The sequence below is a fragment of the Nelumbo nucifera genome, chromosome 4 (assembly GCF_055504915.1).
Source record: "Nelumbo nucifera cultivar China Antique chromosome 4, China Antique-T2T, whole genome shotgun sequence".
NCBI classification, from domain to species: domain Eukaryota; kingdom Viridiplantae; phylum Streptophyta; class Magnoliopsida; order Proteales; family Nelumbonaceae; genus Nelumbo; species Nelumbo nucifera.
The window spans coordinates 46,892,515-46,919,961 of record NC_142652.1 but is presented as its reverse complement, the minus strand read 5'-3'; the positions used below and the strand labels follow the sequence as shown (position 1 = coordinate 46,919,961).

At 37.6% G+C, this 27,447-nt stretch overlaps 1 protein-coding gene across 1 annotated transcript; it reads right to left on the bottom strand.

Annotated features, from left to right (window-relative positions):
• Positions 1 to 26,958, bottom strand: LOC104589401 (cell division control protein 2 homolog). Its single transcript, XM_010247714.3, has 9 exons — positions 26,731 to 26,958; positions 26,125 to 26,170; positions 25,849 to 26,033; positions 11,770 to 11,890; positions 11,314 to 11,487; positions 1,428 to 1,591; positions 939 to 1,026; positions 801 to 854; positions 1 to 370 (listed from the first exon to the last, which is right to left on the bottom strand). The coding sequence occupies exons 2-9, from the start codon at positions 26,131 to 26,133 to the stop codon at positions 281 to 283; spliced, it is 885 nt and encodes a 294-aa protein (XP_010246016.1). The 5' UTR covers positions 26,134 to 26,170; positions 26,731 to 26,958; the 3' UTR covers positions 1 to 280.
• Between the last annotated feature and the right edge of the window lie 489 nt (positions 26,959 to 27,447).

Below are 27,447 nucleotides of genomic sequence, written 5' to 3'. Positions count from 1 at the left end.
TTTCCAAATAAGCATGAAGATCCACTTGCAAGCGTATCAAAAGTGAATACCATTTACATAGTTTCCTTGAGACATGAAAATCCCAACAGAGACCACAATTCCATGACTGCAGACTCGAGCAATGGTTTAATGTGTCTTGAACTCTTGAACCAGAAACAAGAAAAGAATACATTGAAAGAAAGCACTAATTTTCACACAATCAAACTCCATGAATCGCTACTATATCAACATACTCACAAAGACAATTTGTGGAGCACCATTATAGAGAGGAGAGGGAGGGTCAAGGTACAAATCCAAGATCCTTGAAGTATTCATGCTCGAGTGCATTCCGTGCAGTAATTCTTTTGGTCGGATCCAAGCAGAGCATTTTCTGGGGCAATTGTACAGAAATGATGAGAAACAGAAAACATAAATCTCTGTCAATTTTTGCTATAGGATCAAAGGCAAAAACATCACAAAAGATACTAATACTTCAGACACGTGCTGAGCAAGGAGGTTGCCCCCTAACCCGGGCAGAAGCCCCACAGAGGATCTTTGACAACCTCCACACTCCACAGTTGTGTATATCTTTTAATGGAAAACTGTGGTGTTTCTCTTTCACTAGCCTGTTGTGGGTCTAGTACAACTCAAATACAAGTGGCAACCACAAATAACCAGAATGTTCCCTACCAATGGTGTGCGATGATGGGGAAAACGCTAATAAGCACATACAGGTTAACATTATCACTAAAAGGGTATGCCATTATGCCTGCTATGAGCACTACTTTTTTCATAAAATATATAAAAAAATTCAAACTTACAGAAAGAAGATCAATTCCAGCTGGTTCAAGGTTTGGGACCACAGTTGCAAGATCCTGCAGAACAGAGGAACCACAGTGTAAATCTCCTACAAAACAAAGAGGATTAACGCAAGGACAACCATATTAAATCCCACTCACCTTAGGAGGCCACTTAGGAAAGGCAGACTTGAAATCAGGTAATGAGGTCACCCCAGGCCATGTTTCTTCATTTGGAGTACCCAAATATCTTCATAATGAGACCACATGTAAGTATAGAATACAAGCAAGGAGGACAGTAAGACCTCATGAGCATAAACCTGATAAGTGAGTAAGCATTAAAACCTTAATAACAGGGGTCTAAAATCCCCAAATTTGCCAGATATCTCATTGAACAGAGGATACAGATCAAGTATTTGATTGATCCCACCAAAGGGATTCCCATATGCCAAAAATCAGCACTTCGCAATCAGAATGACAAAATTAAATAAATAAATAACTATTCTGGAACATCCTTGAGTTGATCTGACTCTTTTAATGAGCCCAATAAACAATGGATCCCAATCCTATGAGCATGAGATAAATGGCAAATTATAGGGGCCTCAGACCAACCTTCAGGTTCTGTAGCTCCAGACCCAAGATATTGCACACCTGAAAATCTTGAACAGTTCATCAATTTCAGAGTCTCCCGGGAATAAAGGTTTCTGGTTCACCATCTCAGCAAATATACAACCCACAGACCACACATCAACAGGGGTAGAGTAATGGCGGGAACCAAGTAGGATCTCTGGTGCCCTATACCACAGTGTTACAACCTGAAAAGAAGATTACCAAGGTATGACACAAATTAAAGGTGGTGCAATATCTGCATTGTCATGCACAACAAACATGTAACAGAATTTCTTAGACATGTTATGAAAACCCTACCCCGTGCCTGAAATACACAATATACTTATACAAGACAACATCATGCATTTCAATTTCCTTTTTCTTTTCTTTTTTGCTAGTTGAATAAAAAGCTATTCCAAAAGAAATAGGGAGCAAACAAGACAGGTGAAAAGGAATAACCAATAAAATAAATGCGCTCCAAACACTTGCCTACACAGATCAGCACTCATTGGTACATCCACCGCATGACATTACAAAACTCAATGGCGCAATTACAACCCCCCCCCCCCCCCCAAAAAAAAAAATAAATAAATAAATAAACAAAATCTCAGGATTACAAACAGCACTTATTTCTAATTTTCTAGCACACACCCCTGGGCCTTTTGTAACCCTTTTAAAACTTTGACAGGGACCAACACCACATGTCCCACTTTTCAATCTAGAGAAGATTTTAGTAATATTGACCAAACAATGAATTAAACAACCCTGTCCCTTCTCTCAAGGCACTGACTCAATCATCCTGGATCAGTGACCAAAGCCTCTTTAGGAATTGAACCCAATATCTCACCATTAAAACACATAAGCAAGTTAGATTGATTCAGTGATTCTCCACCATAGTTTTCAAAGTGCCAAGGCGGGGCTAGGCGACAGGGAGCGCCTAGTCGCCTAGACAATGGATTTTTTTGAAGTAAAAACATGTATCCTAGGGTAGTTCCCTAGGTTCCATAATCATATTTCCTTAAGAAATATCCATAATTTTCATAAGTATAAACTTCATGTTAAAGTATAGAAAATCAACACATTCCAACATATTCATGAGAAGAAAAAGAAGAAAAGAAAAATCGAAAAATATAGGGGCTGAATCCCTATTTCTGTTATAGAAAAACACAAAATTAGTAAAGAAAAAGAAGAAAATGTGTTGATCGGACAACATTTTATGTTCTTTCTTACTTATTGGTTCAGGTTTTGAAGTCATTGAGGGTTCAATACAGCATTTAGCAATATTTGTGTTGATTAAACCCTAACAAATAAGAAAATAACAAAAAGAAATTAGAATATAAACACATAAAATGAATATTTTAGTTTAAAATGTCTATTTATAATTATAACCTCAAAATTTTAAAAATATAAAAAGTTTGTTATAACACGCTATAGAAAACTGCTTGGTGATTAGGCGAGACGAGACTCCAAGGGTGCCTTGTTGCCTAGACGTTGCCTTGACAACTATGTTCTCCTCACTTTTTTTTTTTTTGATAGAACCAGAAAAGGGCTACACAAACAGGGGGTAGCACGTCCCCAGAAATCAAAGCAAGTGATTACACTTAAAGGCCTAGGAATGGAGCTGATAGATACTTCATTGGTTGCACATAGTTAGCTAGCCAGGCTGCAGCAATACTTCCTTCTCTGTAGATGTGACGATACTCAACCATTCCCTCTAATCTCCCCCTTAAATCTCTGCATTCTTCAATATTGGACGCACTCTCCACGGGGGGCTGGAAATCCTTTTCAGACTATCAATAACTAGCTTCGAGTCACCTTCGATGATGATGTACCTGTTAATGCAGCCCATGCTTCAGCAACATTAGTGATTCTCCTCACTAATACACCCTAGCCTCACCCCAGTCTATCCATCTAAATAATGACATACTCCTCCATCCTGCACTCCTTATTTGCAGCGGAAAATGCACCTGATGCACTCTCAGTGGTACCCGCCCAATAGAGGTTGATACGAGCCAAGCCAAGCCAAATATTAGACTATTTTATCTTGGTTCAACAGAAAAGCATAAGGCTCGAGACTCAGCTCGGGCTCAATTCGATCTAGAAATACTAGCTCGAAATCAACTTGACTCAAAAGCTCATATGACTGAGATTGGCTTAGCTCAAGCTTGACAATCAACCAAGCTTCATATAAAAAATTAAAAGTGGTACATATCAAAAACTAGTCCTTATTATACATAAAAGAATTAAAAATATTATATAAGCTTGATTAGGTCCGCAAACTTCCTACCATTAGAGCTCAACTCTATTAGCAATCAAGCCTATGTATTGGGCTGGATCTCAGCTCGAAGCTCAATTTGAAATGAGTTGAATTGATTTTTTTGTGAGACGAGCTCAAATGGCTCACAAATAGCTTGATTTGTGTCCACCCTTACAAATTACAACTGATTTATAGAAATTCCCTTTTAATGTAAGGCCCATTCTTTTCCTAGGAACATACTCGGGTAAATGCACTACCTCGAGTAAATGCATTTCCCTATATTCTTTTGTCAAAAAATGCTAGCTGGATAAGTGAGATAATTTCCCAAAAACGCCCAACTTTTGTGTGCTAAGGGGCATTTTAGTTCCACAATAGTTTAGCCAACTTTTCCCCTCCATGGGAAAGTGGTTTACCCAATTGGGAGAAGGTTAACACTTACACAAGAAAGTGGCCTAAAAATTTAACCGAAGGAAAATAAATGTACTTTCACAGGCCTTACAATACCATGCAAAAGAATGCAGGAAAGTTGGTCAACTTCCCCATTGACCAATTCCCCACTTGTACAGTTTAAAAGAACAAAGTCTAAGTTGTATTTGTCATATCACATAAAACTCCAAATGCACCCCTCCATTTTCTTTTGATAGGTAACAAGAAAATTTTATTGAAAAAGAAAAGTTGAATACAGGCTAAAGGCAAGTGTTAAGATAACACCCCCCAGACCCAACAACTACATCTAACCGCCTACAACAAAGGAGAAACAAAGAAAGAAAAACATGAGAAAGCACTTACACAACAGACACTACACCAGCCAATCAGATCTTATGCACAGATCAAACTTCCGCCTCATCAAACTCATCCGGACCTCCTTTCTCATCCCAAATTTCTCCCCCTAACGCTTCAGGAACCTTTCCAACTTCCTCTTTTTCTCCATAGTTTCAAAAGCTCTTGTAGCAAACTCCTCTCCTCCTAAAAAGAACAAGCCCATATACTTACCAATTTCCACCTCTCTATCAAATTGAGTTTTCAAGTCCACTCCTCTTTCCTGCGTTGCCTTATCCCCCACCGTCACTTCAACCGAAACCTCTATCAAAATAGCATCGGACCGATTTGTTTTTTTTTTTCTAAACGGTCAGGCACTTTTGAATCCATTCTTTGGGAATCCACCACAGGGGAAACCTTTCTAGCCCCTTCGGAAGAGAGGAACAACTTCAAACACAAGTTCTCGAGACTCGGGGAGTTATTTTTAACCCCATTTCTTTTGTAAATTCTTTTATACTTATTGGTCAGCCCATCTCCCACCAAACCATCTTTCAATATTGAAAAAACTTTCATAGCGTGAATCACATTAAGCTTGTTTGAAACTATCGTCAACTTAGGATTCTCCAAGACCTTACCACTTCCAATCAACCTCTTCTTACCTCGCGACCCACATCCAATCCCAGTCTTCCAACAACCACTTTGGAAACCTCATAACTGACACCATTCCTAATTAACTTATCTTGGAGGTTCAAAGCAATCCCCTTCTCTCCCTCAGTTTCAAAAAAGCCACTTCCTACCTCAATGATGTCTCCTTCCTCCCCTACCTTGGTTTCGATGGTCAACCCTACTTCCACCTTCTCCACCCCACCCTTGCTCACTTCCTTCACTACCGACTCCTTCTCCAAGCCTTCCTCCTGCAGACAAGCAACAATACCCACATTCTCCTTACTCAGACCCAAGCATGGAGATGAAGAAAGCGGATCTTGCTTACCTTTGGCTTCATTAAGAGACAAGAACACCTCGCTCAAACTCAAAAAAATATTGCCTGCCCCTGATCCATGCCCAATAAATTGGGCGCTAGAAACATCCACCTCTAATGAAATGGCTACCGAGACCTTCTTCCAGTGGATTCTAAAAGACACCCAAGCTTTGCTCTAGTTCTTCTCTTTATTCTCCCCTTCCAAAATCCTAACTTACCTTTACCAAAGACACAGGACCCACCCATCTTAAAGTTGCACACAAATCTCCTAAACTTGTGGGACCCACTCTTATACTGAGCCGATTTCAAATTCGAGGTAGAGCAACTAGCTTTATCGGGAATGCTCCCCCTCTTAAAATCTCCATCAATCCATCCACGTGTCCCTTCTCCACTAAAGACTTCTCAGCTCCCTCTTGAAAAATTACAACTTCACCCCCCATGTTTCCAGATTCTCCCCTATCCCCCTCCTGATTATCCACCTGCCCAACCCTTCAATTTCCATCATCTTCTTCCCCTAGACTTCTAATCCCCTGCTCAATCGATTCCCCCAGTTCCTCTGCAAAACAGACCTACTCCTGAGTTCGATAGGAAAAAATCATTGAATCTACTTTAAGCCAACGCAGCAGGACGCAACCTTCCATAACTAACCTCAAATTGTATCACTCCCCAACAAAGTTTCACACTAGGCTCAGGGGAATCAAGTGAAGGTTCTCTACTTCAATCAGGATTCTTGCTACAACCATATTCTTCAACTTATATGCTTGGGCATCAACCCTTCTCAAACAACCACAGGCATTCCCAATGGCACAAAACGTATTAAGATTCCAGGCATGAAGAGGAATCCCAAAGGCATTAATTCAAACAAGGATTCTACTTCCTACTTCTCGAATTGCACCCACAAGAGGATTCCATCTACATAGTCGTAGGTCTAGCGTCCTACGCTTAGAAGTTTCTCTCTCCAAGATTTTATTTGTCTCTTCCTTGCTACAAAAAATAAATAAAAAGAAAGAAGCCTGCATTCAATTTTCTCACATGAATGACTTCTTTTAAACTCCACCCATCTCAGAACCTCTACTTCATCAAGATCAAAGTTCACGAATTGACCCACTAGACACTTCTCTAACCACTTCACCCTCTCAAAGACTTCTTCACTCGAGTTCACAAGGATTTCTTTCATCATCATTGCCTTGTTGACCTTTCTTCCTCATTCACAAGCACGTCCATTGTTCAAAGAGTTCTTAGCCTCTACTTCCCAACAACACAATTCAAACACCATGCACTATTCCAGTTCATCTTTCAGCCAATAAATAAAACTTAACACCTCTATTTTGCCCATCCTGCTCTAATTCTACAAGCAACGTCCACCTCAGTATCTCTTGTTATGAATTATTGAAGAAAGATACAGAAAAAAGGTCACATTTAGTTATCTCTTGATCACTAATCCTAATTTTTTATAAGTGGTCTCTAATCCTAATTGTTCCCTGATTTGCACTTCTATTTTTATTAAATTTAGTGATATCATATATTCTAGTGGTCCTACTTATTTTAAAACACACATATGTATACACACACATATACATACACGTGCATATATGTATAACATATAAGCATATGTTATACATGCTACTTGTATACCACCATATCCACCTCTGGTTCCATGGCCACCACCTCTCACATTCCCACTTCTACTACGCCCTCCTCTACTACCTCCTAAGGCCACATCTAAGGCAAATCTCTCTACATGAAAAGGAAGATCATTCTATGTGGTAAACACCCCTTTAACACAAGAAAACACCTCTGAAAGAGGAGAGAAACTGCCACTAAAAGGATTCAAGCTCTAACTGGCTTATAATTAGACTGCAATCCAGATAAAATCTGGCAACATCTAGGTGTATCCAGTACCATCAAAGTTTAAAATTTTGCAACATAATGGACTGTATTGGCTAATACATATCATTCCAACGAGGGCCTGATATACAGAACATATAGAAATCGCTTGTTCTGTTCCTTTTCATCTATATCAAGCCAACACGAAACCTGCATCAGGCTGTTCTAGGTCTATATAGACCAATACTTTACAAATTATTACTCCCTCTCATTAATCATTTTTGTTAATTACTCTTGCATTAAGACAATTACTTCCTATCTCACATTAACCTTTCTCGTTAATTAGTCCTACATTTAAGGCAAGTTTTCAAATTCAAATTCAGCATGCCATATAGTGCCTGATTTGAATGATATGCAATTTTTTTTATCAATAAAAAATTTTAGTATGAAAAACTACAAGTAGGCAATAGGAAGATTTGAACCCTAGCCATTAGGTTTTAATGACCACAAGTCCATCACTATGCAATGCTCTATTTTCTTGTTATAATCATATGCAAGAAGTGTATATACATACACAATTACACATTAAGAAATTTTCTCTTCTTAGTAGATGTTTGTCAATAAATTCTAAAATTGATTAATAAAATTTATATATTAACAAATATTAAGATACTTTATATCGATTTTCGGGAAACTAAGGGTATATGCATACACATTTTAGTTTTTCCATTATTTTACAATGGTTACCAATTGTGTCCTGATATCTCACTTCTTATAAACCATTAAGTATGGCTTTTATGTTTAATTAACTTAATTATAGTCATATATAATTTGTAATTATTGTCATTAACACATTTTTTAAGATTTATTTGAGTTCCCTAGTGTATCCACCATGCATATTTTTGTTTTTTTTTCATCCATTAACTTAATTATAGTCATATATAATTTGTAATTATTGTCATTAACACATTTTTTAAGATTTATTTGAGTTCCCTAGTGTATCCACCATGCATATTTTTGTTTTTTTCATCCATATCCATGCATGCTAAAGTGTATCCCTATTTATCTCTTAAAATTGCCTTCCCAAGACACCTTGTGTTTCTGATACTTTGTAACTTGGGTACTGCCACTGAGCCTTCAAGTCTGTAGATAATGGTTGATACACACTCAACTCATTTCTCAAATTCTGTAGTGTAGCTGTGTAGATATATACTCCTCAGCACCTTATCACCTTGTTGAAGAGAGTATTCCTAATATAACTGGACAATCCTTGATACATTGTTTCTGTCCAGAATAAAACTTTACATAATTCTGTATTTCTTTGGCTATACCCAGATTCCAGAAACATAAGATTTACACATTCTAGGCTCCCTGCAGATTCGGGTTTAGGCTTCTTTTCCCTAATATACTTGGCTATCCCTTTTCTGACAAAGGACTCCACTTATTTGGCCCATGGTACATTATTTTGTCCATTTAGTTTCACTGATGTCATCATTCCAACCACTTCTGAATCCAATATCATTCCAGATTTGCTATCACCACTTAGGTGGCGTTTGATAATCTGAAGTCTGAAAAGTCATGTTATTGGGGTCTGAAATCTAAAAAGTAGAAATGATTTTCTGCTTTTTAAAGGTTCCGAAAAGATAAGATCATTTGAGTTGGAGCAATTGTCCAACATCTGAAACTGTGGCATTTGCTATTTTACCCTTAGAAATAGCCTATTTGATAATATTATAAATAATAAAAAGAAATGTTAAATAAATTACTATTCTATTAATAAACAAATATTATGATTCGTTAAAATAAATAATTCTTTATTATTTAATTAATAATATTATTTATTTATTATTATTAACTAATAATAAATAAAAATATTTAGTTATTATTAATAAGCATATTATTAAATATTCTTATTAATATATAAATATTAATACTAAATATTATTATTTATTTAAATTAAAATGAAATCATTTATTATTTTAGAATAATATTATTTTTATTACTATTATTGTTAAATAATTATTATTAATAATATTATTATTTATTTAAATAAATAAATAAATATATTTATTAATTAATAATAACAATACTGATTTATTATTATGATTAGATTATATTAAATAAATATCAATATTAACTATTATTCTTTAAACAAATAAAAAATAATATTATTAATTAAATAACTAAAAATAAATATTGCATACTAATATTCATTATTATTAAATAATATTTTTAATATTATGAAATAATATTTATAATATTATTTAAGTAGCTTTTATTATTTATAAATAAATATTATTATTGTTACTAAATAATGTTATTAAATAGATATTATTAATAAATGCTATTATTTATGAAAATAAATAAACAATATTATTCATTATTTAAATAACAATAAATGCGTCTGATTTTGGTAAGACGGGAAACCTGGTCTTACCATTTCAGATCGGAATTTGTGTTTCAGATCCTCTAGTCAGACCTAAACCCAAACATTGGTGGGGTCTGAAAAGCAAAATTTTCAGACATCAGACATCTAAAAGGTGTAATCAAACGCCACCTTAGCCACCATCTCTCTACTTTATCTCGAGATAACCTTCTAACAAATAATCAGCCAATCAAAAGATTGCAGCTTGCTAACCACACTAAAGGCACTAAACAAACACCCTGTAGGCAAAATTCAAGACTATAACCACAAGTTACTATAATATCATCAGATTAACATAAATCAGCACTCTTCATAGCATAAAAAGCTGCTAGGACTTTCTGTGAACACCACAACTTCACAATAACTTAACTACCAACTATCTAATGCTGCCCACCTCTCACAATTCAAGAAGCATGCAGAGAGCATTACCTTGTTACTGATCATTTGTGGTTTTCCACATTCACAACACCAATCACTTGAAACACCACCACAACCCTCTTCGAACTATTGATTAGAGGGGCTCATCAAACCACCATAAACAATTTTACCACAACCCAATATACAGTTGTCTCAGTTCAGCCAAGATCTATAATAGCTTTGCCGCAAAATCTTTTTTGTACCCAAAGGAGGAGGAGCAGAAAAGAATAGGTGAATGAGATTAATCCAGGTCACTAACAGTGCTCTGATACCATTGAAGTAACCCGGAGCAGAAAAAGAAAGAAGAAATAAAGAGCGGAAGTTAGGGGTGAGCATTCGGTTTATTCAGTTAAAAACCAAACCGAATAAACCGAAATAAAAAAATGAAAACCAAACCGAACCGAAACCGAATTACAATAAAACCAAAATAACCGAACTGAAAATTTTGGTTCGGTTTTCGGTTATTTTGGTTAAAAACAGAATTTAATTAATATATAATATTATATATTATAACCTATAATATATATTATGAAATTTAATTTCATTATAATACATTATATATAATATATTAATATATAAATATATAGCATACTATATATTAAATATTATATATTATATAATGAATTTTAGTTAATTCGGTTTTTTTGGTTAACTGAATTTCTAAATCTGAAAACCGAAACTGAAAACTGAAATTGCTAAAAACCAAATTAACCGAACCGAATTATCCAAAAACCAAAAAAACAGAACAAAAAAGAAACCAAAACCAAAATTTCCGGTTCGGTAATTCGGTTTTAACCGAATAATGCTCACCCCTAGCAGAAGTATAGTAGAGAGAAGAAGAGAGTGTATATATATATATATACCACACAACTCTCACCCACCAGCCAACCAAGTGTATATATCAAGTATATGTATCTTTTATTCAACAGAGTACATTTAGATAAATACCCTCCTTGAATTAAAACAATATTAAATGATTATAATACCCTGCCACCTAACAACACTAGTACTTTTAACACCCCCTTAGTTGTTACAGAGAGGCAAGTATAAATAGCCTATACAGTTTTATAGATATAACTTAATCCTTTAAAAATTCCTTTCTGAGCAAAATGGTTGAATGAGTAAATAGCCTATACAGTTTCTTAGAACTCACAATGCTGGGTAAAAAAAGGAATCAAAGGATGAGATTTGTATTTATAAAGAATAATAATAAGATGCCATTGAAGAGAAAATTCAAAATTTCAACTGGACCTCTAGTTGATACCTCATGAGTGAATGTCCTAACAGGAATACCAAATGCCCTGGCTAATCCAAAGTCTGCAAGCTTCAAAGCGTTGGTACGACGATCTATAAGCAAATTCTGAGGTTTCAAATCTCGGTGTAGAACTCTATGGGAATGGCAATAAGCAATTCCACGAAGAATTTGATATAGAAACAGCTGCAAGACAGGACGAAAGTCAATTAATGAAGTTAAACTACACTTTAGCCTCATCACCAATTCAACATTTGGTCTATTGTAAAGAAATGCAATCAAATATGCTAAACTAAAATGAAAAATCAGTTATGAATCCTCCTAGAATTTTATCAAGAAATATAATCCTCTTGGGGAAATGGTTCCAGAATGTCTCAGTGTAGCAGCTAAACCCTGAAGACCCATCAAGTATGTCTTCCTATAGAACTGCATGAATATCTAGAAGGGAGGGGAGGGCATATCACGCACTTTAATTAAACGTGGATCCTTTGCAAGCTCTGGACAAGAATCCATGTGCTTCTTTAAGTCCAGGTCCAGATATTCAAAAACAAGATACAAGCGTTTTTCACTGTGAACTACATCCTGCAACCTGTTAGATAGAATCAATTAACTCGTCATTAACAAGAAGCAAAAAAGTTGCAATAAAATACACAACACACCAAGCTCAAAAACTAAATCAAACCAAAATAGAAGATCCTCTCAATACAGATACATCAGCCAAGAGGATGTAGTATTCAACTAGAAGAGACCCGTGCATCGCATTTTAAAAAGATGCCCACATTACATTCAGTTTCCTAACTGAATTAGCTGTGGGTGAACTTAAATAGCCCCAAATTAATTTTATATTTTTAAAAATTCAGAAAACCCACAAAATTCTAAAAGGGTTGGGAAGCAATATGAGCAATCTGACGTGGACAACAGCATTTTAGAATATAGTATAGATTCAACAGGTTGCAAGTTCACCACCATGGGCTTTAATTGAAGTCTGAGTACGGTTTCTATTGATGATTGTGATGATGATATGTTTATATATCCTTTTGTTTTGAATAGATATGAGTATATTCTGAATGATCTGATTGACTGTTTTAATCATGTACTAGTTAATGTGTTAGGCTCCACCTAACTCTGATGCTCTGATTGCAAGTTGACTTAATTCAGAGAAGAGAGGGAAAAGGAAGGAGAGTAGAAAGACGAGAGAAGAAGAGGGGGGAAATTCTGTTTAAGGAGTTTGATGACCCAATTTCTCATTCAACATAATTCTATAGTTTGTTACAACAGAGAGTATAGGCTCACGTCTAAGGGCCCCATCAAGTCTCAGTTAGTTGGCTGACATGGCCATCTTACATAAACATACCAGCGAAGCTCGGTGTGGCTTGAGACTTGGATTGGAGAGCCGGTCTCGTGAATACTGGGCCCGCTGTGGCCCTGATTGCTCTGTGTCCCGGGCTTACCCTCAATTTGGCCTGCTGGATTCTTAACACAATGTTAAAGGGGGTAAGAATACTTGGATTAATGGGAAGAAATCAAATGTGTGTGTTAGGAAGAAATTAGATAGAGCTTTCTTGTATGAAGAGCTTTTGACTTTGTTCCCTAATCTGACACCCACAGTTTTCGCTTTTAGAAGATCAGATCAAAGCCATTTTTGTTTCCATGGGTTCTGGTTTGGTTTCAAAACCTGAACCTTTCAGATTTTTCGATATGTGGTTAGAGGAAAATGAATGTATTAATATTATAATTGCTAGAAATAAAACATAAATAGTTATGCTGGTTCTAGAATTGAAATTAAATTAGATGCAAGGTTCAACTCGTATCTTTTAGGTTCCAATACACCTATTTTAAGGTGTTTTTAGGAAACCTCTTTTAATAATTAAAACACATAAAAATGGGCCCAAGCTGAAATTTTGAAAAAAAACAAGGTTCGAAGTATCAAATCTATCGCTACATACCCTTTCGGCATAATGGGGTGTATCAATATTTTGGAACTTGATTATATGGGATTAAAAATCAGCTTTGTAGATGGAATTTTGAAAATTTTAGGAATATTGATCAGAAATTGAGGTGGGCTGAGGATAAAATTGCTGAACTGGAGACCAGGATCAAAATGATTACATTGATGATCAAATTCGAGAATTGATTAAAGTAAAAGAGAAAGTGTTAATTCAGCAAGAAATATTTTGTAAGCAAAAGTCCAGGAAGCTTTAGCTCAACCTTGGTGATAGGAATTCAAGTTTTTTTTTCATAAATCTATTATCATTAGAAGGAAAAGGGATTGGATTGATTGGTTAAATGATGACTTGGGAATGATTTTTTTTTTTTTTTTGATAAGCCTGAGAAGATGGTTTAGTAATGATGAAGATAGTGCAAATATTTTGGTTAATTACCATAAAGATCTCTTTGAATCTAAGAGGGTTGGTGATTTTCAGCCTATCCCTAGTTTATTTGAGTTGGTTACATTTGAGGTTGACAATGAGATGTTAATGACTGTGCCTGATATGGAGAAGGTTCTGGAAGTGGTGAATTCTATTGGAAGTTCAAATGTGCTTGGACCAAATGGTTTCCAGCTTTTATATACCAAAAATTTTGGAATGAAATGAGGATATTTATCAATATGTTTGTGAGTTTTATAAAAATAAAAAGATTATAAAAAGAAAAAAAAACATACTTTTATACTTATCAAAAAAAGGCATACTTTTATAAATTTAATCCCCAAGAATGCTAATCCTTTTTTTTATGAATAAGAATGCTAATCCTTCCTCAATCAAAGATTAGACCAATCAGTTTATGTAATGTATTAAACAAGATTTTAACTAAACTGGTGGCTAACAGATTGAAGATTTAGAATTGTATTTCTCCCTTTCAGGCAGCTTTTGTTCCAGGAAGGCTGATGCATGATAATATTGTAATTGTGCAAGAACTTGTTCATTTTATGAAGAAAAGGATATCTGGTTGTGGTTATATGGCTGTTAAAGTCAGATATTTCTAAAGCATATGATAGTCTTGAGTGGGATTATTTAATCTAGGTTTTTGTAACGAGTGGGTGTCAATTAGTTTTGGAGTGTGTCTTCAATTAGTTTTTCTGTTTTAGTCAATGGCAGTCCTAAGGGTATGTTTGTTCCCTCTAGATGTTTGCACCAAGGAGATCCCCTATCTCCTTATCTTTCTGTTTGGTCCATGGAAGGTTTATCTAGGTTATGATTAAGACTGAGTTGGACAATAAAATTCATGGTATCGAGATTTGTAGAATGCTCCCTGTGGTTTCTCATCTTTTGTTTGCTGATGTTTTGATCTTTACAAAAGCCTCTATAAGTGATGTTTGAACTTTACGTCTAGAATACAATTATATATTATTTAATTGATATAATACATGTTTATACATATATGTATGTATATATAATATGCCAATGTATCACAGTCTGACCTGTCCAACCAGGATGGTCAAACTGCTGACCTGCAACCTGGAGGCAAAAACAGTTCAGCCTCCAGGTTGGTGGTTAAAGCAGCATTGGGAGGTCCCTTGTGTCTCAGCTTAATAATTTTGGTTTTCTGGTGTATGCTAGATCTAGTTCGAATGTATGGAATCATACTTGGATCTTCAAGAATAATAAATTTAAGCCCCAAATAGGACCCCCAAATAAAGATATGAGAAACATGCGTGTTAAGATTTTATTGAAGATCAAGGTAGTTGGATAATTTGAACAAGGGTTTTTTTTCCAGAGGATGCGCAGGATATTGTTAATACTAATGTTTTTGCCCAAAGGAATGATGATAAAATCATTTGGGTCTTAAACTCTGAAGGCAAGTTTACAGTTAAGCAGTTTTATTTTAATGAAGATAAGCTTGATGTGGTTCCATTGGACTGTCAACCTACAAAATAAGGAAGATGAAAATCCCTCTTTGATTTAAGCTCTTTATATGGAGGGTTTGTAGACAGTTTATGAAAACTAGACCTTTAGTTGCAAAGAGGGGAACTATTGGGGACCTGTGTTGTTCCTTGTGTGGAACAGATGAAGCCTGTTCCTCATCTGTTCGTTTATTTTGAGTTGGCTCGAGCAGCCTGTTTGCTAGTCCATGGAATTTTGTTTTTAATAGTCTTAATTTTGGTTCTGTCGTTGAATTTTTTCAATTCTGTCATAAGTAAATAAAAAGGGCGTGATGTGTTGGTTGGATTGCAATTACTTTTTATTGTGAGTTGATGTTATGTGTTTTTTAATTTTGATTCATTGGATTGCAATTACTTTTTTATTATATTTGGTATACTAGAAATGAGGATGTTTCTTAATGAAAAGCATAAACCCGTGATGTGGATGGTTTCACATATTTCCAATATCTTCTCTTCTATTGTTTCTGATGAGTCTGATATGTTGGGAAGTGTAAGATTGAGTTCAAATCTTGTTTGCAATTCTAATAGGTCTACTGGTAGTTGTATTAAATGTGATGCAGGAGTCATGGCCAATAGTAAAGGTTTCTTTGATCTTTTTTTTATAAATGGTCTTTTTGGTCTTTATGCAGTAGATAATAATGCATTTATTTCTGTGGCAGGTGGTTTGTTGGGTGATGTGGCTGATTATCTGGAAGCTGAATCGGGTGCCCTTTTGAAGTCTGCTTTTTGCTGGGGAAGCAATTTGGAGATCAGTCCAGATGGAGTCTGACTACTTGAATGCTATCCACATTTTGAATGGTTTTTCTGAGTCATTGACTTAGTTTGTTTAGATGTGGAGGGCCAAATTAGAGATTGTCTTAGGCTTTTTTATAGCGATATGTTTGTATATATTTCTCATTCTGTGGCACACTGTATGGCCCAGCAAGCTAAATCTTTTCTTAGGTTTCATGTGTGGTGGTCTAAACCACCAGAATGGTTGGAACAGATGTTTAACTCTGATATCCCTAATAGTTAATAGTAATGTTTGTCTGACTACCAAAAAAGCTTCAACATCATGGTGGGTTTGGGGCATTTATTTCTGGTTAAAAGCCACTTACAAAAACTTGGATTCTCCTACAAGAATGATGGTTTTCTGAAATAGGAAATATATTTATTATGTGTGTAAACCCAAAAGACCCAAAAGAGCAGCAAGATCCCATGTATTTAGGCCATGTACAGTAAGGTTCTATACAGCAGGCACGGCATAATAAATATAGAGCAGCACGCCCATGTGACATGCCACAAAAAAATAAAAATCAACAATAATCTGTCATGCTGCTGAAAAAATTGTCCAAACGAAAGAGATGGTTCAAACAAGCCATGATGGGCAACATCTCTGAATTTCTTCTGTGCTGCCATCCATGAGTAGAATGTAGCAAGGGCCCTTCAAAGCACCAAATCTTCAGATGAGATTTTCCCTTCAAAAATTCTTGCATTCCTTTCTGTCCAAATAGTCCAGAAGATGACCAGAGGGATGATGCTTCAAAGTGGTTTGCCCCTCAAGTTTAAACCATTTACTTTCCACCCTTCCAGTAACTCAATTATAGTTCTTGGAAGGCACCAGTTTAGGTTCAACAATTGACAGAAATGCACAAAGAGCAGGGAGATGGGAGGGGCAGAGAGGGCAGTGAATGAATATGCACTTTATGGTTTCTAGCTCCTGATGGCAAAAGACACAACCATGTTTGTATATTAACATACCCCAGAAGGATGTAGAGTCCAAATCTTCAAGGTAACAAGATCAAGTTCTGGGAGGATCTTTGGGTGGGTGAAGCCCCTTTAAAGGTTTCTTTCCCTTCTTTGTTCACCCTTTCTGCTCTCAAGGGTAAGCCATTTTCTGAGTTTCTGCTCCCCTCTCCCTCAGATAATGGGCTTGGGTGGAATCTAGGTTATCATAGAAATGTGAGGGACACTGAGTTAGGCCTTGTTTCAAACCTTCTACACATTCTTGAAGGGGTTTTCCCAGACCTAAGTAAACAAGATGATAGAATTTGGACTCTACATCCTTCTGGGGTTTTCAGTCGTGCTTCTTTTTTCAAGTCGTTGTCTGTGCCTTCTCAACCAATTGCTCCCTTTCCAATCAAAGAGATCTGGTGTCATCCGATTCCCCCCAAAGTGAGTGCTTTTTGTTGGGAGGTCTTCCATGGTGCAATCAACACTTGTGATATTTTACAGAGGAAGAGACCTGGATGGTGCCTCTCCCCAAATTGGTGCTGCTTGTGTGAATCCAATGGTGAATCTGCTCTTCACCTGTTCATTTCCTGTCCATTTGCTTGTGGTATTTGGGATCGGTTCTTTTCTCTTTATGGGTGCAGGTGGAATACTCCAGACAGATTGGACAGGTTGTTTGATAGATCCACTTTCAGCTGGCCAAAAAGGAGGGAAAGACTGATGTGGAGGTGCACAAGAGCAGCAACAATATGGACCCTATGGGAGAAGTAAGCGTATATTTGAGGAAAAGAAAATAAGCAAGGAAGCATTAATTGAAGGGACCATGGCAAAAGTGGCCTTCTGGATAAAGACTTGGGAGTTGTTCTCAGATTTCTCTATTGATGATATATTAAGGAACTGGAGAACAATTGCAGCCTCAACTTCAGCTAAGCGGAAGACACTAAAGGACTGAGAACCCCCAAAGGTAGGTTTCCTGAAATTAAATTTCGATGGAAGTAGTTTTGGGAACCCGGGGCCCTCTGGAATTGGAGGGGTTCTAAGGAATGAAAGCGGAGTGATTTTGGGATTGTACTCAGGTCCCATTGGAGTGTGCAACTCTGTAACAGCAGAATTGAAGGCAGTACTTTATGGGATGCAGAAATCTTTGGAAATGGGGTTTCGGAAGCTAATAGTTGAAGGCGACTCCAAAATAGTAATAAGTTGGTTAAAGCAGAACGAGAAGATTCCTTGGTTTTTCAAAAACAAATTCAAACATTTCAAGAGGTTCTCAAGGGATATGCAGCTGATATTTCAATGGGCTCCTAGGTCAGCAAATGGCTTAGCTGACCATCTAGCAAAGCAAGGGGTAAATAGAGCAGAGTGCTTCTGGGCTTAATTGTGAGACTGATCACCAATTTGTCTATGTATTCTATTGTTGGTAGCCGAGGCTTCCCATGTTTCTGTATTATCTTTTTTCTCTAAGTAATGAAATCTACTTTGATTACTGATCAAAAAAAAAAAAAAAAAAAAAAACATACCCTACTAAAATGCTTATCCCTTGAGAGGACATTTTCATAATAGGCTGACCAGATCATACAAGTTACCTGTGATGGGACTAGGATTTTCTATATCTTACTGTGAGGAAACCCAACAGTCTTATTCAACTAGTTGAATAAAGACTTAATGAAAATTTTCCATACCTGTCTGAGACCCAATGTTAGAAATTGCAAAGAAAAAGGGGCATTAATACCTTTAGGAGGAGGGTTAAGGGGCAAGCTGACTGTAGGAGCTTCAGCAACTGGTGAACCAGGTCCATCACTGACTGTGCAAAGGAGGATGGGAGGAGGTGCTTTGGAAAGCTCCACCTGTTCTGCCCCATGACTGTTGGTATCCTTAACAAGCTTTGACATTTCTGTCCCAATTACGTATACCCTGTTTTTTTATCATGATTTGGGTGTGAACTAACCTTCTCCAGGGTTACCAAGCAACTCACCTCTCCTAAACTAGAAGTCCTGTTGCAAGTGGTAGCCACATCCTTCCTACTAGAGTTAATCGGAGAAGCTTCCACGAACAATATCACTGTTCCAATGACTGCATCTCCTAATAATTTAGCAGGTTTCTACTATCAACAAATGTTTGAAGGTTCTCGATTTTCTTCATCACTTCCATCTAACATGGATACCCAGCCCTTGTCTCCTTCCTCATCTTCTGCCCTACTTTTATACCTCGGATTCAGACACTCAGGTGTGGTAGAGTTATCTGAGCAAGTGGGTTTCCATTTTTTTTAAGTAAAAGGCAAGTGGGTTCCATTCCAACCTAATCGTTCTCAAAACAACAGAAGCCTTGTGATGGTTGTTAGGATTGGGGCTGGACAATGATGGATCATTTGTAGAGTCTATCATCAAGGCTTTGGAAGAGGTCAGCTCATGTGCTTACTAACTACAGTGTGTGCCTCTCTAAGTTCAAGAGGCCTACTACTAATATTTGGGTCCAACCTTTTTTTTCCCAAAGTCAGCCCAGGCCCATCATTCCTCACCTATGGCTTTAAGTTGCCAAATGCTAGCCTCAACCAAAGTGGTTCCCCCAGGTCAACTCGAGTCGGTTCATATACATTGTCCCCACTGAGTTCCTTCGCACCCACCCCACTATTAGGTTAACCACCTATCAACACTTGCATGTAAAATCTACCACATGCTTTTTGACTAGTTTTTGAATAGAAGCCAAAGAGAGTAGTTTGGTGCACTTCTTTTCCCCTGTCCAGAATTTTAACTTCCATTTTCTTCTTACCCCTATCCGTAGTTTTCGCCACATAATGCACCTTCCTCAACCCTTCTGTCCTCCTGCTTGCAACCTTCTTTACAAAGCACTGTTTTGACGAAGGTCACCAACCAAACATTAAAAGACAAACCATCGAAGAATAACTCAGCCTTCCTAGGAATGGATTCTAGCTACATTGTTGTTGAGTGTAGGTCATTCAAGAAGAGCCCCTTCAAGCCTCCTCCACAAATTGATCCTATCAACTCTAAGGTTTCCTTTTGCCATAGATGAAATGGTAGACTAAGGAGCCTAACTATTATACTTTTCTCATGGAAAAAAAAAAAAAAAATCCTTAGAGTTGGAGCAAGGACGCCATCTTAAAATCAGCACTTGTCCTGCATGCATGTGAATCGTTAACACATCAAAATCCATCTTCTCATCAAGACAGCCTTCTTCTATCAAATGGAGTTAGCATAATGGATCCCTTCAACTTTAAACCCCTGCTAATAGATTCACCTAACAGTCTCCAATTGTCAAGCTCTTCCTTAGTCATGATCACTCTCAACTTCTCTCAACTACCCCTACCCTGATTGATCACCATTTTAATCAAACCATTGAAACTTGTTAGCCTCATGATCTATCCCATCACAAGAGCCTCCCTGTTTGAGTTTGCTTTTAACAGTTCTGGGGCATCTTCTACAGTCTTCTGCTCCTCCCTCAGGTTCTGCAATAACCCATATCACCTGGACTACTTCTCTTCAACTTACGCTTCTTTTTACTTTAGGAATGCACATGAGTTATTTCCTCCCTTTTCCAAAAAAAGTCCCACAGAGCTACAAATCTACCTTTAGTATTACTCTTCCTTTCTATCACATATCTCCTTCCTCCAGTTTCCATTGTTTTCTTCCATTTGCACTCCCACTTGGTCAAGATAGCTCCCTCTAAACAATCTTTGAGTCAAGCAATCACTTCTTCTACTACCACCAGTGGTTGTCTTCAGTTCTCTAATCTTTAATGTGTTTAGCCCTTAATCTTGATTTCTTCGAAGACAAAGATCTTTGCCTCAACCTTCAAGCTCCTCCTCCATCACACTATCTAAACGAACTTTCCTCTCTCCATCTCAATTCCTAGGGTGTATCTTTCTATTAAGATAATTGATGGAAAAAAAAGTTCAAATAGAAGAAAAGAGATTTTCATATGGTATTCATTAATCTAGAAAAAGTGTATGATAGAGTCCCTAGGAAGATAATATGGTTGGTTTTGCAAAAGAAGAGTCCTAAATAGATATGTGGACCTAATTAAGGATATGCACAAGGATGCAACCAATGATTTAAAATGCAAAAGGTGTAAGCCTCCCAGGAACAAAGCCCCCTTAAGAGGCGAGAAAGGAGGAGGGAGAAGAAGAAGAGAAAGGAGGATCACATCTTGTTTTTCCTTGTTTCTTTTTATGAAGATGGTTTGTATTAAGAAAGAATGAAGATGCATAACACTAGATAAACTTGGGGGGGGGGTTCCTGTCAAAGCAGAGGCGAGCGAGTGAAGTGAGTGAGTGTCCCTTCCCTTTCCTTTTCTCTTTTTTTTTCTTTTGTTACTTTCTTTCTTTTTCATTCCCTTCCCTTTCCTCTTTTCTTTCTTTTTGTATGAGGCATGCACAAGATGCATGAGGCATACGCCGCAAAGGCATAAACACCTCTAGCATGCACCTTAGGGCGTTTTAGGGACACCTAGCCTGGAGGAGCACCTCCAAGCATATGCCTCCCATGCATTTTAAAATATTAGGGTGCAACAACCGATGCTACAACACCTAAAGGAGAAACAATAGTTTTTATAGTTACAACAGGCCATTACCAGGACCTAGGCTCTCAACACTTAGTCCCTTTTTGAATAAGCAACTGATTTCATTGATTGAGGAAAAAAAGATTACAAGTTTAATGGATAGGAATCCATACACCATAAATCCAATAACAGCAATTACAATGTTATGGGCCCGCGAATAGGATCTCATCACGGGTCGGTCCATGAGGAAAACCTCCTGTTTTCCCTTGTTCCTCCCTGCTCTTGATGAACCTATCTTGGCCGCCCTAACGGTGATTTGTCCAAGAGATCACCTAACTCTCCTTACTCTCTTCTTGATTGAAATTTTCGATGCCTTTATTCAATACTCTCAGCTCCTTAAATAGGAGATTACAAGAGATAAGAGTCCTACTTTTAGGAAGACTCCTTGCCAATTAGGAAGACTCCCTACTAATCTATCCTACTGAACTGATAAGATAAGATAAGTCTCTCTTAATCCTAATCTAATAAGATAAGATAATCTAATCTACTAACTTAATAAGATAAGATAGGAATAACAAGATAGTCTAATCTAATATGCCGAATGGATAAGACTATTGTTGCCGAATTGGATAGGATGAGAACACCAGAACATTGTTGTTGTTGCTCCCAATACGCGTCCACATCATTACTCCCCTCCTGGACTCCGAGCTTGTCCTCAAGCTCAAATTCAGGATGGGTGTCTTGAAACACAGTCAAGGGAATCCCGGATAGGTGGAATGACTTTGCCCTCCTGGATCGGGTTCCAATGAAGAAGGTTCATCCTCATCTTCCTCTTGTTTCACCAGGAGGCAGAAAAGTCTCTTGCACTTGTGCCCTGCTGAGTAGAGTTCATCACAATTAAAACATTGTCCCCTCGCCCTGTGTTCCGCCATCTCAGCCCTAGACAAGTGCTTAATAGGGGGTGCAACGACGCTGCTCCGCACACTGGATGCTGATCTGAAATTGTTGCTCGTCTGTGGCTTCCGTTCTTGGTTGGCTGCTGAATATGAAGCCATTCCGAGTGGTTCCGGGGATGCCCATGCTGATGGAGGTCGCCCCATACTGAAGGTTCCGCGGATGAGTTGTAGCTTGCGTTCGAAGGCGCGAGCTATATTCATGGCTGTGACCAGGTTGGGGGGGTGTTGCATCTCCACATCCACCCTCAAGGGTTCTGCTAACCCTGCAGTGAACATGTCTACCTGCTGGTCCGATTATACCGAACCTGCTCTGGCAAGGAGGGTCTGGAATTGGCGCTGGTATTCAGCCACCGTTCCTGTCTGTTTGAGGTTGATCAGTTCACTAAGGGGTTGCTTGTCAGTGGGGGCCCAAACCTAAGAAGGCAGTAGGATTTGAACTGGGTCCAACTGAGCCCGGGTTCTTCCTGTTCCAATCGATAGAACCAGAGTTGCGCTTCCTCCGTTAGGTGAAAGGCGGCTAGGCTTACCTTGTCTCGGTCGTCTGTCCGTTGATTGCGAAAAAACTGCTCGCACCGGTACAGCCAACCCAAGGGATCTCTGTTGCCGTTGTACGATGGAAATTCCAACCTGTTGTACTTGGGAATGACCGCGGCCCCCTGGTTGACGATCTATTGCTCGCCGGAAGACTTCGACAAATCCGGTCGGCGACCGCTAGTGGCTGCCTCCCCTTCTGTGTTCCTCTCCTTGCTAGAAAGGAATAACTCCATCAGACGTCGTAGCTCCCTGACTTCGTCCTTGATTTCCCGTACTTCCGAGCTGGTCTCCACAAGCCAGTGCTCGAGTTCGTGGACCCTAGACGGCAGCTGCTCCAGATCACCCATGACGCCTTGCTCTGATACCAAAATGTTATGGGTCCGCGAATAGGATCTCGTCACGGGTCGGTCCACGGGGAAAACCTCCTATTTTCCCTTGTTCCTCCCTGCTCTTGATGAACCTATCTTGGCCGCCCTAATGGTGATTTGTCCAAGAGATCACCTAACTCTCCTTACTCTCTTCTTGACTGAAATTTTCGATGCCTTTATTCAATATTCTCAGCTCCTTAAATAGGAGATTACAAGAGATAAGAGTCTTACTTTTAGGAAGACTCCTTGCTAATTAGGAAGACTCCCTACTAATCTATCCTACTGAACTGATAAGATAAGACTCCCTTAATCTATCCTACTGAATTGATAAGATAAGATAAGATAAGACTCCCTTAATCTATCCTACTGAACTGATAAGATAAGATAAGATAAGTCCCTCTTAATCCTAATCTAATAAGATAAGATAATATAATCTACTAACTTAATAAGATAAGATAGGAATAACAAGATAGTCTAATCTAATTTGCCGAATGGATAAGACTGTTGCTGCCAAATTGGATAGGATGAGAACACCGGATCATTGTTGTTGCTGCTCCCAATACGCGTCCACATCATACAACTAAGCCCAAAACAATTTATCTCAGTGATCTCCCTGTTCAGCCATATAGTCAGCTAGCCCATTTGCTAATCTCCTAACCCAGTTGAAGATAGCCCCCACATCCTTAGCTTGAGACAGAATTTCTCTCATTTTCTAGGTGGGCAGGCACCTCAGCAACGAGACACCTTGGCACCTTGAAAATTATGTAATAACCGTTTTATGAAATTTTCCATTTAACCTAAGTAGTATTCTCTTATCAAATAAGATTCCAAACATGGATTTCAAGGCGCCAAGGCAAGGCTATGCAATAGGGGGCGCCTTGTCTCCTAGTCACCTAGGCAATGGATTTTTTTAAGTAAAAAACATATATCCTAGGGTAGTTGCCTAGTTTCCATAATTATATTTCCTTAATAATTATACATAATTTTCATAAGAAAAGTATAGCTTCATGAGAAGAAAAGGAAGAAAGAAAAGAAAATTCAAAAAAATAGGGGCTGAATGCTTATTTTTGTTATAGGAAAAGAAGAAGAAGAAAAATGTGTTGATTAGACAAAATTTTAAGTTCCTCCTTACTTATTGGTTAAGGTTTTAAAGTCTTTGAGGGTTCAATACACACAAAATGAATATTTTAGTTTAATAATGTATATTTTATAATTTTAATCTCAAAAAATTAAGAATATAAAAGTATTTTATAACATAGTGTACAAAACTGCTTGCGATTAGGCAAGGTGAGCCTCCAAGGGCGCCTTGTCACCTAGGCATCGCCTTGACAACTATGATTCCAAATGTATCCCTCCATTTTGCTCATCCTACTATGGGAAACATCCTCCTCAATCCCACCCCTGTTATGGATTTCAAACCAATGTAATAGAAAAGGCCACATCGAAGTATCTCTTGGTCTCCAATCCCAAGTTTGCCCCAATTTCCACTCCTTTGATCATGTTATTGATCAATGAATAAAAATTAAAAAGGAGCTGTTGCCAGTAATGGTTTAGAATCTAGATGCAAAAGCCATGATCTCCTGGTCCCAAATCCAAGAGAACTTCTCAGGAAAATCAATAAAACTTCTACACGTTAATAATCTCTTAAACCCCTACCAAGATCTCCAAGATAGAAACTTACATGAACATGAGAATTTATGATTTTATCACGTGCAAATTCAAGGTGATGCATGCTTTCCAAGTAGTGAGGTTGTTTTATTTGTATCTTGTTTTATTTTATTCCTTAGCATTATAAACAAAAATTATGTAAGGGGCAAATTGTGGTGCCCATCTTATGTTCAGCAAACAAATTGTCCATCTTAAGTTTCCACTTATAAAAGTTGATGTTATTATGCATCTTTGAGGAACAATTATGCTCTAACATGATTAGATTCTCATAACACTTGTGCAATTTCTTGATCTCTATTTCTATTTAGTCATCCTTCTACAACAAGATTGAAGAACCAGATTATCTGGCCAATAAGGGAGCCACTGCCACATGCAATGGTTAGGCCCGATTTTTTCATCTGTTGTTTTCTTACTAAAATTCAAGGAGTAAGCAGCATTTATAGTTTTTATATTCTCACTATGGCAGTCACTTCTGGGTTTTTATGTGGGTCAGTGGGTGTTCTCTCTACACCTGCTACATAATGCACATCTCTAGTTTTTCTTTTTCTGATAAAGTAAGGGTGTACAGCATTTAGATTAGAATATAAAACTCATATCGGTTTATCTCTTGTCTCTGCTTTGAAGATTAAAGTACCATGAAAATAAAAAATGAATAAAAGACGACTCACCAACCTCCTATAATGGTCTAGAGAGCCCTTTCAGATCAACAAATCTCTTTGAGATAGTATAAATCAAAAGTGAAGCATAATTTATCTTTCAATATATTGATATCATTGTTGATATATAATAATATGGGAAGCAACAAATCAACGTCCTGCCAACCATAAAGTAATGACTGTATGCCATGGAAAACAAAGAAACAATGTATTTCTATTCAACCTCTAAATCTAATACAGATACATGGGATTGCTAGAGTGACCTGACTATGTTTCCATGCTGCATTTCTTTCAAAAGGGATATTTCTCTTATTGCAGTGCTTGGAACCCCCTCATCTTCCTGTTCCAGTCGGATTTTTTTAAGAGCTATGGTCTCATTTGTCAAACGGTCACGAGCCTTGTAAACCACACCATAAGTTCCTTCTCCAATCTTCTCAACTTTCTCATACTGCCAGACTTACAAACGTTAGAACACAAATACACAATGAAGGCAACCAAAAGGCCAATGAATGACAAACTGCAAGAACAAGATCTATTACCTGGTCCATGGACCCGAGATAAGGAAACCTCGGAGCAAAGAAGAATCTGAAAACCAGCATTGGAAAGAAAAATGAGACTGAACAGTCATGTCAAGCATGTTCTCGATAAACACACTTACTAATAATAGCAGCATCAAATTCAAATCTAAAATTGATAATCAATCAATGATAATAAGAGCAAGGAAGAATCTGAAAACCAGCATTAGAAAGAAATGGAGACTAAACAATAAAGTCAAACGTGTTTTCAATTAACGCACTTTCTAATACAACTATCATTTTCAAATAAAAAAACGATAATCAAACCATGAAATAAGTCATAAAAATGCCATCATCCGTTAATACATCACTTCCTACTAAGTAATTTGTAAGTAACAATTCACAATTCACATGAATCCCATAACAGAAACACATATACAACAATCAAAACATCATGGATACTAACAACCAGTCATCTCATGTTCCAAGGAACAGAAAGCATATGTTTTCCAAATTCCAGGTGAAGCACAAACTGTAACTACGAGGGGAGGGACCCCTGTTTTCTTGAAGTAGCTGCGGCGGCAGAAGAAGAAGTTTGAAGACTAATGCAGGGAAAAAAAAATAGTGTACCTGTAACTCTATATGAAGCATCCAGCGCTCCACATCCAAGCCTCGAAGCTCAGACCTCCCATCTCAACTTCTCCTTTATCGGCAAATGCAAATCTCCACCACTTCAGCGCTCGACGGAACCCTAAACTGCTTCTCGGTTTTTAGAGTTATGATAAACACTAGTCTCGACCCGTACAATGCACGGGTATTGTGAAAAGAAATTGTGACAGGAACCTCGTGAGTAGTAACAATCTCAGTTGGGCCAGACGCTGGAGAATGAAACCCCTTCCCCCCACCCCACACCAACCAACCAGACAACTACGAGTTAAGATCTCTACCAACAAAAACATGTCCCAAAACCCTACCAACATGATAATACCACACATCACACCGTTAGACCCCCCCCCCCACCAACCAACCAGACAACTACGAGTTAGGATCTCTACCAACAAAACATGTCCCAACACCCTACCAACATCTCACTGTTAGACCGAAAATGCCATGTATGAAATGTGCATTGTGAGATCATGTTAGTAAAGTGTTGGAATGTATTTTATTAACAGGAGATCTGGACTCAACAGCAACACTTATGGGTGAGCATGAATTGGTTCAGTTCCGTTCCATGGTAGAACCTCTAACCTATATTTGGATCAATAATCAATTTTAGGTTTTTTGGAATTATAACATACTTTATCATGATCAATTACATGGAGGGTTCAAGCCTTGGCATTTTTAGGG

Excerpts from the sequence above, each read along its gene's own strand:
- LOC104589401 (XM_010247714.3), bottom strand. Across the intron at positions 11,891-25,848 it reads CAGCATGGAAACATAGTCAG|GTTGCAGGATGTAGTTCACA; the intron begins GTCACTCTAGCA and ends TCTATCTAACAG. Across the intron at positions 1,027-1,427 it reads GAACTGTTCAAGATTTTCAG|ATATTTGGGTACTCCAAATG; the intron begins GTGTGCAATATC and ends CTCATTATGAAG.